At 33.6% G+C, this 14,059-nt stretch overlaps 1 protein-coding gene across 1 annotated transcript; it reads left to right on the top strand.

The window, feature by feature from the left end:
• The first annotated feature begins 661 nt into the window (after positions 1-661).
• LOC146163135 (uncharacterized) lies at positions 662-5,342 on the top strand. Its single transcript, XM_083382916.1, has 5 exons — positions 662-787; positions 1,247-1,937; positions 2,065-2,306; positions 4,118-4,316; positions 5,149-5,342. Exons 1-5 carry the CDS (start codon positions 662-664, stop codon positions 5,340-5,342), a joined length of 1,452 nt encoding a protein of 483 aa, XP_083239042.1.
• Positions 5,343-14,059: the final 8,717 nt, after the last annotated feature.

The following is a 14,059-nucleotide window of genomic DNA, read 5'->3' on the forward strand; positions in this document are numbered from 1 at the left end:
TACATTGTTGTGAAGCAAAAAACTTTAATATGCCAGCATGGAAAAGATTATAATAAGGCAAAAAATGAGAGACGCCGAAATAAGATTCCCCAGCATGTAAGTGATGGTGATATTTCACACAGTTTTAAAAAAAATTTTAAAAAATAATAAAAACCACAGCTGTTAGATCACCCACAACCAACAAAGAAGCAGCTACTTATTCAAGGTTCCAAAAAAATGAATTGCAAAGCCAAAATCATTATAAAGGAGATAAAACTGCTTCCAGAATATAAGGTTTGTCACTTTTATTTACTACAGCAGGGGTCGGCAACCTTTCGTACTCAGTGTGCCAGTTTATAAATAGTGTCAAATTATCCACAACTCGCTAGCCAAACATTTTTCTATGTTTAGTTTGTCCAAAGTTGTCCATAAACTCTAAGTTATGTCACAATGCTGCAAATTACGGAACTGAAGTCTCTTAAGTTGATATAACATGCATGTTAAATCAATCGGCGTGCCCTGAAAAAAAATATCTCGCATAACACAAGTGGCGTGCATGTCAGGGGTGGCCGACCCCTGTACTACAGGGATTAAACTAAATTTTTAACTCATTATGTACTCGCCTCTAGACTAAATTACACTTGCTATAAACCCTGTAGTGTAAGTACTATTTTTCATTATCATGATTCCTCCACAGCAAGACAAAAATGTAACTCAACTGAAGCTTTCCAATTCGTCTGTCAAGTTATCAGAATGGGGTATATGGTTTCCCACAAGTCAAGACCATTCTGGACATGTTTTAGGAGAGGTATAAATATGTTACAGAATATCATTTGTTGGCTATGAAAATAATGTAGACCACAAGAGCTTCTTAGCCTTTGGTGAGCTTCTTGGCCTTTTATGCTTGGTCATTTTTCTTTACCTTTACTCTAATTAAAATATAGAAGTAACAACAACATGTTTACTCTTGTTCCTATATGTTAAAATGTTTTACATCCTGGACGCTAAAATAAAGTTCACAAGTAAATGTGGGTTATTTAGAGTTATGTAACACCCGACCAGTCCGACTTTAGTGCAGTTCTAAACAAAAAGGTGTGTGACAATTAGGGCATCCAATGGCTGAAAAGTCTTGACTTTTAGACCTTGAGGTTTTTGATGCTTTTCATGCACTAATTGCCGTGGACCTATTTGCTTAGAACTGCACTAATTTCTGACGAGTCCAGTGTATTTCAAGTTAAAAAAGTTTTTTTATATTGAACATATTCAGGCAGCTGGATTCCTTCAAACAGTTGATAAAAGAATCATTTTGAAAATAAGCCAGATGGTAGATGAGGGAATATGCAATATTCAAGAAATACGGAGAGGTCTAATTTTATTTGTACAAAACAATATTTTCAAAGGCAAAGAAACTCCACCTAAATCAAACAGGAGATTTTTTCCAACAATACAAGATATACGCAGTAGCTATTACAGTGCTTTTAAAAAGAGAAAACTTTCAAAAATAGACCAGTCTAATGTAGAAATGTTAGTGAACGAATGGAAGCAAGAAGCTGATCCACAAGATAATTTTTTATTTCGCCCTTACATTGCCAGCACTTCTACAAAACCAGAATTAGTTAATGACGAAACTGTTCCGGTAATTTCTGGTCAACAAATGTTGTTATTTGTGCATCAAATGGCTTGGCAAAGAAGACTTCTTCTGCGTTATGGACAAAATATATGTCTTTTAGATGCAACATACAAAACATCTAGATATGCTTTGCCATTGTTTTTTCTCTGTGTAAAAACTAATGTTGGATACCAGGTGGTTGGCAGCTTTATCCTACAAAATGAGAGACAGTCTGACATAGAAGAAGCACTAGGCGTTATCAAAAAATGGTGCCCACAATGGAAACCATCCTTCTTTATGACAGACAAGTGTGATGCTGAAATTAATGCCATTGAAAATGTTTTTACAGGTAGTTTTAACAGTTTGTTACAGTTGATTGGTCCAGGCTAATAATATTTTTACAATTAGTCATCTAGTCTTAATAAAAATGTGCATCTAATTTAAGGTAAAGTATTTAAAAATTTTTGCTTATCCAGACTGCCGGGTTTTGATTTGTGACTTTCATCGAGAGCAGGCGTGGGAGCGATGGGTTAAAAGAGCTGATAACAATGTTGGAGATAACAGAGACATAGTGCTAGGCCTTGCTAGAGATGTAGCCAATTCCGAAAGCGAGGCTGCCTATGTTAGGTCTATTGAAAATTTTAGAGCGAACAATGTATGGAAGAAAAATACAAAGCTTCAGAAGTATTTTGACAATGAATGGCTGAGGCAGAAAGAGGTTAGTAGTAAAAATAAAATATACAAAGCAAGTTGTAACAATATATTGCAATGTTTTTTTGTTAGCGATGGGTATGGCTTTATCGAGCTGACAATTTGAAAGTTCTCATACGAACTAATAATGGTGTGGAAAGGCAAAACAGAATTTTAAAAAAATGCCACATTCGATTCCGTACCGACAAATCACTGTCAGGCTTAGTAACTGTTTTGCACAAAGATTTTTTACCACAAGCCAAACAAAGGTAAATGATTCAAGTTTTATGTAAGTTAAAATAGCGAATATATATGGTAAGTCTTTTTTACTGTTCTAGATATGTGGAAACTAATCTACGATCTTCAAGTGCTTACAGAAAGTACAACGACAATGTTCCAACCTTTTTGCAAAATCGGCCTAAACAAATAGTAAAATTTTGCATGAAACAGCTTGCTGAATCAACCAGTGTGCCACTCAGTAAAATTGCAAAAATCGATAATTTATTTTCTGTGGGTAGTACATCTACTGATGAAGTATATTCTGTAAAGTTTGGTTCCCAAAATGAATTCCCAAAGTGTACATGCTGTGATTTTCGGAAACATTTTTTACCATGTAAACACATGTTTGCAATTTTTAATTATTTTGATGATGTTTCCTGGTATACTTTGCCAAAGTGGTATTCGGAGTCCGTATACCTAACGTTAGACGAGGAAATCGTTAACACTATTGATGCTCCTTTAAATAGTTTTGATGATATTGAAAAACAAACTTTCACATCCTATCAAGTGAAAATTGATAACCCCTTAAACGGCAAAGACATAATAGATGACAAGACAAGCAAGCATGAAGAAACTTCTGTAAAAGATTCCACTTTACCTAAAAATGATTTGCCAAATGTTGAAAATGTCAAAAGAATTGCAGATAAAGCCTTTCAAATCAAATCTTTAGCATATGATGTTAGTTCACAAAAAACTTTAGCTCAAGTGGAAACATATCTCGATGCAGCAATAGAAGAACTAACAAAGGCTTGCAAATATGAAGCTGGACTAAGAGTGACCAAAACAGAAGACAGATTATTAAAACAAAAACTTCCACAAAAAGGTCCCACAGTTGATTCGCGAAAATCTGAAATCTCTGTTCCTAAAAGAAAATCCCTAAAGGTGAAAAGAAGGAACCCCTTAACAGTTCCTCATAACGATGAGCTACCCAGAAAACATTCTAAACTGAATCCATATGTATCCAGATCTGGGGCTCATGCAAATTTAATGAAAAATCTATGTTCTGTCACAACATTATTCCCTTCAGTGTCAGTTCAGGAAAACGCTTCTTGTGTCACGAAAAAAACACCTTCTGAAAATTTATATTCAAAACTTTCCCCGAATGAGGTGGTTCATCTGAAAAAAAAAAATCTTGGGAAAAGAATTACACCACATTTTGAGATTATGAAACACTATTGTCGCATTGATCAAACTGTTTTAATGAATGGTCCACACTCTCTATCTTTGTTACAGCTTAAATCCATTGAGCCACATTTAAGCAAAGGGGAAAAGCTTGTTCTTCAATCTCATGATAAAATTTTTCGGACTGGTTGGCTGTATGATGAAATTGTTAATGGATTTATGTGGAAACTGAGTCAACAGCACAGCAACACCTTATATGTGTCTTCGATGGTCGCTCTAGTTTTACAGCAGAAGGGGTCAATCCAAAGATTATGGTCAGAAATATCACTTTCTGACAAAAAGTGGATATTTATTCCATGGAATCCCAGTGGTCGCCATTGGTTATTACTTGTTGTTAATATTGAAAAGCGAAGTTTATTGTACCTTGACCCAGCACAGATGACTTGCATCCAGACAAGCATATTTGTGAAAAATGCCATGGCATTTGTCAATGACCTTATGACTCAGAAGTTTGGCTTTTGTCTTACTTCTGTGGAAAGCAGCCCTCGTACCCTGCAGCCAGACACTGAGAGCTGTGGAGTTTATGTATGCATGTATGCAAGCTGGCTTTCCACCAATAAGAGTCTAGTGCAGTCTGGTACGGTACATGCATTTCGTCAGCAAGTATACAATGTAGTTGCTGGAGCATGTCTGAAAGGCAAACTGAAGCCTAACAACTGCAAACTGTGCAGCAACACTGAAAAAGTGGATTGGGTCAAGTGTACACGATGTCCTCAATGGTTCCATACTGACTGTACTGGGATGACATTGGAACAAGCAGCAAGTGAAAACTTCTTTGTATGTCCTAATGTAGCACAAGTGGTGGGATAACAGGTGAAATAATTTCAATCAATGTCACCTGTTAAGCCCAGTTTTTAAATATCTTTTGATTTCACAACCTTTACTCTTTGTCTGCAAATCAGCTTCTCTTTTCACAAATTTTTTTACAAATCTATTTGTTCTTTCTGCTCTTCGTTAGCAAATTAGCCTTGCTTCACCAATCAATCTTCAATCATCTTTTTACAAAACAATTGTTTTTTCAGCTCTTCGTCTGCAAATCAGCATGTCTTTTTATTCATTTTTTTACAAATCAGTTGTTCTTTCAGCTCTTTGTCCGCAAATCAGCCTTGTTCCACTAATCAATCTATTAATCAATCTCCAATCATTCTTTTGCAAATCAGTTGTTCTTTCAGCTCTTTGTCAGCAAATCAGCCTTGCTACACCAATCAACCTCTTTTCAATCATTCTTTTGCAAATCAATTGTTCTTTCAGCTCTTCGTCAGCAAATCAGCCTTGCTACACCAATCAACCTCTTTTCAATCACTTTTTTACAAATCAATTGCTCTTTCAGCTCTTCGTTAGCAAATCAGCCTTGCTACACCAATCAACCTCTTTTCAATCACTTTTTTACAAATCAATTGCTCTTTCAGCTCTTCGTCAGCAAATCAGCCTTGCTACACCAATCAACCTCTTTTCAATCATTCTTTTGCAAATCAATTGTTCTTTCAGCTCTTCGTCAGCAAATCAGCCTTGCTACACCAATCAACCTCTTTTCAATCACTTTTTGACAAATCAATTGCTCTTTCAGCTCTTCGTCAGCAAATCAGCCTTGCTACACCAATAGACCTCTTTTCAATCATTTTTTGACAAATCAATTGCTCTTTCAGCTCTTCGTCAGCAAATCAGCCTTGCTACACCAATCAACCTCTTTTCAATCATTTTTTTACAAATCAATTGCTCTGTCAGCTCTTCGTCAGCAAATCAGCCTTGCTACACCAATCAACCTCTTTTCAATCATTTTTTTACAAATCAATTGCTCTTTCAGCTCTTCGTCAGCAAATCAGCCTTGCTACACCAATCAACCTCTTTTCAATTATTTTTTTACAAATCAATTGCTCTTTCAGCAAATCAGCCTTGCTCCATCAAATCAACCCTTTTCTTAAAATACAGACCATCTTCACTACAAACGAATGCTCCTTATTTTTGTTCTTAAATCCAAAGTTCTACAATCTAAAGTTGTACAATCCAAAGTTCTACAATCCAAAGTTGTACAAGTTCTACAATCTAAAGTTCTACATCAGATCTGCAACTGGAAGCTCTGTATTCTGTGGAATAATACTTGTTTTTTTTTTATTGTAATACTTTTTGTTGATTTGAAATGTTGTAGTGTGTACACTTTCTATGTATTGCATCTTATATTTATTTGCTTGTTGTTATTTGAAAATATACAACTGTGTCGTATCGAAAATAAAATCCAAACTACCAAAATATGTGTGGAATTTAATACCCCTCGACAACTATTCAGTCAGATGGTAAACAACCGGATGTTGTACAGCTGAAAGCTCTATATTCACAAGTTCAACATTCTACAATATAATAAATAATTGTTTTGTGTATATTTTTGTTATTATACTTTTGTTTGCAATATGTCTTGTTTTATTATGTTCATCTATAAATTGAGGTGTAATTTTGTTTACAAAAGTTAATTTATTTATTTGCTGGTTGCTTACTTTTTTAAATTTTACAACTGTGTTGTATCGAAAATAAATGTCTATCTACATAAAAAGTGTGTTCAATTTTGATGCCTCTTATTCAACAACTCTGTTGGAAGTTCTATCATCCGAAGTATATATAACCAGAAGTTCTACAGTCAGAAGTTTGGGAATCAGAATTTCTACAATCAAAAGTTCTTTGGACCAAAGTTTTGATAATCAGAAGTTTTGCAATCAGAAGTTATACAACTGGAATTTCTACATTTGGAACTCTGCAATTGGAAGTTCTACAATTAGGATTTTCACAATCGGAAGTTGTAGAATTGAAATTTCAAAAATGAAATATATTTTTGGAAGTTCCACAGAACTAATATCTAAATGTTCTACAATGGAAAGATGTGAAACGCATCTGCATGTAAGTTTTATTATTGTATATGTGATGTAAATCAGGGTAATTTGTTAGTCACTGCAATTTATTTCAGGTATGAATGAGTCGTTGAAAAAGAGTAATTTATTTTGATTGAAGTTATGCTCTCACAGTCAAAATAGGTCATTCTCTGTGCACTTTAAATAAATATAGTCTACTCAGCTATATATTTGAAGTGAAGGTTTAATAACCATGTAAGTAATTAATTGTATATTATACAGTGTTTAAAACTGTACTTACATATTGCATTTATTTTACTTAGAAATGAGTTGTTGAAAAAAGGTGATTCATTTTGATGAAATCGTGCTATTGCTGTCAACATGGATCATTTTGTGCACTTGAAATATAGTATACTCAGCTATATGTTTTGAACTTGGATATATTTAGTCATGCATGTAAGTTGTTTTAATTTTATAAAATACACATGTAACAGGTTGATAACTTGATACTCTTTGCATATAAGATATAACGGGATAGGATTTTATTTTTTTACACTTTTTATTATAGGTCTCTAAGTGCCTGTGGCTTTAGGCAATGGTGTGATATATAGTTTTTGTCTTTGACAAACTAGCTAATTTCCTTTTTTCAAAGTGATATTTTTTTGAAGTAGCACCTTTTTGTATTTTTTCATTAGAAATACACTACCAGTCATCAGCTTTCAACTGAAAAGGGTCACACATCGACTTTGCAAATTTTCACAATGGGCTTTATAAACGGCTCTTTTTAGAGCCAAAACTACGAAACGGCTCTTTTTAGAGCCAAAACTACAAAACGGCTCTTTTTAGAGCCAAAACTACAAACCGGCTCTTAAGGGCCAAAACTTTTACTTCTGTTTAATAAAAAAAAATGTTTTTTGTTTATTTTCAAGAGCACTTTTTAAAAAAAACGTTTTTTGGGCAATTAAATAGTTTTAATCTACCTCTATCTTAACAAATTCAAATATATTTTCAATTTTTAAGTTTAAGATATGCAAATTAAATAAATATCTTTATTTACCTGGGTATATGAAGTTTTGAGGAGCATTGAAATACTTTGCATGATTTGTTTATTGATTTGCATTATGTTAGTTTGCTCTTGTCTACATAGGGTTTTAGTTATGCATGTTATTTGAGTTAATTATGCATGTTATTTTGGTTTTAAATCGTAATTTGTTGCATGATTAGTGCCATGGTGTTTAAACAGAGCTTGGGGGAACCTGCTTCTAAATATTTTTTGAATGCTGTTCAATTTTGAACAACTTTAAAGTGGTATGATCAGCAATGACACTGTAATGTGGAGCATAAACTGCATGATGATACTTTGCAAATATCAACAAAAAGTTAACTTTCATGGTTGCTGTGCAAATTTATATCTGACGTTTATGCCAATAAAACAATAAAAAATACTTTTATCTTTCAATGCATATTGTGAAAAGCTAATGACGCGATATGCTGTTGCAGCTGGATTAATTTTTGAAAAGGTGTACATATCTGTTGGATTTACATTAGTTTGTTTGGTTTTAATTTGCTGTTTACGTTTTTTTAAGTTACCTGTTGACATTTTAAAACCACTTTTGTGTACTAATTTGGTTTGTTTTTGAGGTGGCTGATTTACACTTCCATAACACCCGCAGTAATGTACTAATGTTTTTTTGAAAAAAACATGTTACAGTTGCATTCGTGTTGTTTATACAATCGTTTGTAAATTTAGAATCTTTGTGTTAATAAATTACCAAGCTATCGATTGGCTGCTGATCTTCTTTAAGTTAAGGTAGAGTAGACCCGAGGCTTGGTTCACCAAAAAGTATTGCTTTGTGCACCAGGGAAAGGGGTCACTACATAAATTGTCATCGCCGAATTTTCAGACCTCGATAGTGGTTTAAAAATATTTTCTTTGATAAGAATTAATGTTAACCTTCATTAATATTTGTAGGTATGAAACTATTTTCAAAACAAAAAATCATGGAAATTAATCATACTTGTCTCTCAATTAGTTGTAAAGGTATGAGTAGTAAAGCTTACTTATTCAATTTAAAATAACATGAGGTTTATGTGTTTAACGCACCAAAGTTTAAAATGCTTAGGACCTCAAAATGGCATGTTCAAGTCCGGAGTAGAACCTATCCTCTTGGACTAGCTTTAACGTTCGTGTATCTGAATAAAAAAAGTAGGATTTGTCAAGCACACTGTTTTGATAAAAATCGTTAACGTACAGAGGTTTAGTGGGGATTAGTCTACTGAAAAAGTTGTATTTATTTTAAGTATACTAAAATTATTACATAAATGTAAGCTTTCTCGATGCTATGTTGTTTTAAAATACCAGCTTGTGGCGCGTTTATGTAGACATAGCGTCGATAAAAATTTTTAGGGAAAATATTGCGTGACTGGAATAGCGAATATACCGATTCCCCAACTGGGAGTTTATTAAATTTGATATGAAAGTAACGTCACAGTTGAGTGGAAACAAGATCACGTGAAAAAAATTGATTGGGTCACTATAGCCACCGAGAAATTTCGAGCTGCGCCAAATTAAACCGTGGTAAACGGCCTTTGCAGACTGGCCATTATTTCTATGTTTATTCCATTTATTTATTTATTTCATTTATTTTTATGTGTATTCCTAAAGGGGTGTATTTACTGCCAACAGAGCACTGAAAAATAGCTAAAACAAACTATACAAGTTATTGTTCATTTTGGGTATTCTGAATAGGTTTACTGCCAATACCTCATGATGTCTACGTATTTTATGTACTGGTGGAAATTAAACTATTATTAGAAAAAACGTTTGGGCATTCACAAATGTAAGGTGTTGCTTTGAGTAATGTGTAAAAAATTCTAATCGATATCTTGTTTACTTCCGGAGATATTACGCAAAAAATTTCGAGCTGCAAACTTCCCTTTGGTGTGTGGAGTTTGGTTCATAATTTTTTTATTTTGTAACTTTTTTGTCCTAACTGTTTGTAAATGGTGCAAAATGTCAGAGAATATTTGTGACAGTTTTTCCACAGGAAAGATATATGGAAACTTTAGCAGCTTTTTGTGGGAAATTAGTGTAAAAAATGAAAAAGTTCAGTAACCCAGAAGATTAAGGTAATATCACAGTTCTGTTATTAGTGGCTATACCCACCACATACCTATCTGAAAAAAGTGGGAAGTTAAAATGCACATTTTATTGCAACATAATACACCAGTGGTTATAACAAGCTTAATAGATATTATAATAGAACGCTTAGCATTATAGAAGTTAAAACAAAAACAACTATACTGAAAGATAAATTCCTCCATCATAGATTGCCCACAACTTACATATCTGGAATAAGTGGGAAGTTAAAATACACATTTGGTCGCAATGCTAATGTTGCAACACACTAGATCCGATAAGAAAAGTTCGGATTACGAAACAAAGATGCCTTTTCAGCCAAAGTATATCTTCCTTTTCAAATTATCACCTTTAAAAAAAGTTAGGGATGAAATATGTCTTTAATATTAACTATGATAACACGGCCGCTTTTCTGAGAGCTTATTTCCTTCAAACTGGTTGCCCACGTCTTACGTATCTGGAATAAGTAGGAGGTTAAAACGCACATTTAGTCACAATGTTAGTATTGCAACACAATAGACTAGTGCTCTTATAAACAGTGTGTATTGTGCTGAGATCTTTAGTTTAAATATTATTGAAAATAACTGAAATATTTAAGAATAGACAAGGAATATGTTAAGTTTGAGCGATTAACAAAAGCCATAAAAAAGTACATACATGTTGAAGCCTAATTTAACAAGTAAATATTTAATCTACTTACGCCAGCAAGGTAAAAATGATAGAAAGTTGTTTTAATATTCAGAATAGATGTGAGATAAAAAAAACAACCTCGTCATTTAGTAACAATGTTGCTAGTCGTAATACTACTGAGTTGACGAGTCATTTATTTATTATATTACATTTAAATACGTATTTTCAGGAAATTGCAGCAGGAAAAGCGCTCCAAACCAGCGCAAGAAAGTCACCAAGGTTGGGAATAAAAAACGTTTTTTTTCTTCGTTTTTTTTTAAAGTCTCAAACATACATAGATAAATCACTGCTGGATAAGAAGTCTACGAGAAAAAATAAAATTAATTTTTTTCTAGAAAAAATATATGTGCTTTTTCGTTAAAATAAAGATGTTGAACATAAGTAAAGAGATATATGAAACATTCAAAATGTGCTACTTACCTACTTCTGTATGAGCTTTAACATTCTAACTATGTCTTACTACAACCTACAACCATTATGCTTCAAAAATAGTTGTTTCATTTCGATTATATTTGCTTGCTTTTGATTTACAGAGCTTCAAATGCAATCGCCGCAATATGATTTGGTCGTCGAAGAAAGAAATCAGAATGCAGACTATTGTAAAATTGGTGACGTCATTTCACCACAAGACATGACTCTTTATCAAAACGTACCAAAGTAAAAACCAAAAGTGTTTTATGTAAGTTGAGCAGTGGGTCTTTTTATAATTGATTTACTAAGCAAAGTTAGATAAATGTAAAGAGTTTTACTTTGTGTATAGCAAAATGTAAAGTAAAATAAAGGCATTTTTTTAGTATATATTTGATAGGTACGTCGTAAATAAGGATGTCGGATACTTTTTATCCCAAAACCGATATAATTTTGTATAAAAATCACTTTTAATACCAAATAATTCATTACTATGTTAAACAAGTTAAACAAATTGAAACGTTCAATTGTATTTTACCGCTGATTAGGCCACAATTTGCTTAAACGTTAACAAGCTTATAGTTTATTTCAATCTACTATTTTATACAAATTTATATTTTAAGATAAAAATTCTTGTAAATATTAACTTGATATCGGAAGCGATACAGTATCGGACATGTACCGATATTGTTACCTGGTAAGGAGTATCAGCTCCAATCCATATTATCGGACATCAATACTCGCGTGTATAACTTTTATCGCCAACTAAGCCTGTTGTATTAGGCTCCCTCTATCAGTAAGTGATGGCGGCGTTCTTGTACTTATTTCATAAACCTTTTGTAAAGACTTTCACTTGTCATTTTTTTGTTATACTATCCAGTCAGTAAGCCGCAGTGTTATAAAGACATTTTAAAATGGCTTAAAACAAACTCAAATATTTTTAAAATATAACAAGCTCCAGTCTAAGTCATACGTGTGTCCAAGTCAACCCATAAACTATTAAAATTGGAAAACCAGCCCGATTATTTGACCAATAAATCGTTTTACATGCGAAAAAAGTTTCGTACTCAAGTATTAGTTAAGTCATTTGTCGAAAACAGTAAAGTCAATTAAAGTTATTTCACCAAAGTGCCCTTAAGTTAAGTCATTGACTTAAGTCGGCACAATGGTAGTAAAAATATGCATTTGATGCAAAGCATCTCTGGTAAGTTGTATTAATTTGGCAAACAACATTTAATACTTAATTGCAATAAAAAGTTAAAAGCGACGACAGAACTGACTGATATTTTTATGGACCTTGCTGTACTGGATTTAATGTTGAGGATGCAGGTTTGTTATGTGTTCGACAGTTTGTTTATTTGTGCTTATGTGTAGCCAGGGAGATTAGACAATATAAGTTTACAGTTTAAGTACACTGCCAGGATAACACACAAAATCGTTGAGCGTTAGTTATTAAAAAATATAAATACACAGCGCCAAAAGTTCAAGCGGTTTTAAAACTTTGCACTCACAAACAAATTGTTAAACTCAGGCGACACTTTTGTATATAGAGCGGAGCCGGAAATAGTTAACAGCAAGTTTTTTGCGTATGTGGTTTGTTTTCTGTTTATAGTTTACAATTACTGCGTTTGTGCTTTGCTTAAATAATAATGTGTATGGCTTGTTCTTTACATAATAATGTGCCTGTCAGCAATATGATTCTAGATCAGGGGTGCTTTACCTTTGTTTTTCATCCGTCAGTTTAATAGCTGCTATTTAAGATCCGTCAGAAAAGTTTCCAGTCGTTATGCTACACGCACTTCTGTTATGTTTAGCTTAAAGCAAGCAAGAGTAATCATAAGTGTATTTCAAGAAACACGCATCATAACTTAATAGTAGGCCTACACTTTAATAGTACCTATGTGCGTGTAGATTTCAGTATTTACTATTTTAGTGCTTTATTTAAGAGTGTTAAATCGACTTTTTGAAACTAAAAAATGCATATAACAAAGCCGCTTGTCCCAGAAACGACCAATGCTAGCGCCACTCCGACAAGCTTGGATGCTAATACAGGCACAACTATGCAGACAGAAGTTTCCCCAACCACTGGTAAGTCTACTAGTTTGCATGTTTTATCAATATATTGTCAATCTACTCGACCTTTTGATGGACTTTGACATTCATTGTTAAGCTACATAACAGATCCGTGCAAAATGCACAGAAGTAATATATATATAAACCGTTGCTAACAGGCATGGTTATATAAATCAAAAACAGCTCCTTTGGTAATTGTAATTGTTAACCAACGTTTCGGCAACAAATACAAGCCGCCTTCGTCAGGGTGAATGACACTGTTCACCCTGAAGAAGGGGGCTTGTATAGGTTGCCGAAACGTTGGTTAACAAAGTAATATATACGTTTTATTAAATCAGGTGGTACGCAGTGGCAGTAAACTGTGTGGTATGTGGCTGAAAACATTAAAAACCATTTCTTTAGGAAATCCGAAACTTAATATATACGATGTAATGTATATTGTTCCGATAGCGATAGCGATATTTCGGGCGGATGGACGACCAATCCGATGGCAAATGACGTCATTACTGTTAAAAAACTTACGAAATCTCAACGCGCAAATGTTTTTTTTTCGCGTTGTTCAAAACTTACTTTATCTTGAAAAAGTTACATTAGCGATGTCCGATAATATCGGATCGGGGCCGTTACCCGATGCCAAGTGATAGTATCGGTACTCGTTCGATACTTGGGTGGTATCGGTGCTCGTCCGATACCAAATTAATTAATGCATTTCAGCCATGTTTTGCGACCCAATTTAGATTTTTCCACCAAATGACCAATTTCTAAAACTATTTTAAATTAGGAACACTATATACGGATCTGTTCATAAGTTTAATGGTGAAAATTACGGGCATATAGACGTTTATCATTCCTTTATGCGACTAAAGTGTATATAAACGGGTGTAACTGATGTGGTCTTCATATCACTGATGATGGCATGAGCATTTGCCGAAACGTTTGAACAATAAAGCATGTCGCTTTTTACGTCTAGTTTGGCCGTTATTTTCACCATTATATTAAATTAAATTTCGAAGATAAATAGATTTTCTTGCGCAAACGCTAATTTCGGCCTAATACCCTGGAAGTCATTAACATTGCACTTTGCCAATAATCAGGTTTACTTTATTATATCATAGTAATGACGTCACTTCGTACCGGATCGCAAAATTTATGCTCAGAATATCGGGTATCGGC

The sequence above is a fragment of the Ascidiella aspersa genome, chromosome 2, assembly GCF_963924565.1.
Source record: "Ascidiella aspersa chromosome 2, kaAscAspe10.2, whole genome shotgun sequence".
Taxonomy (NCBI): domain Eukaryota; kingdom Metazoa; phylum Chordata; class Ascidiacea; order Phlebobranchia; family Ascidiidae; genus Ascidiella; species Ascidiella aspersa.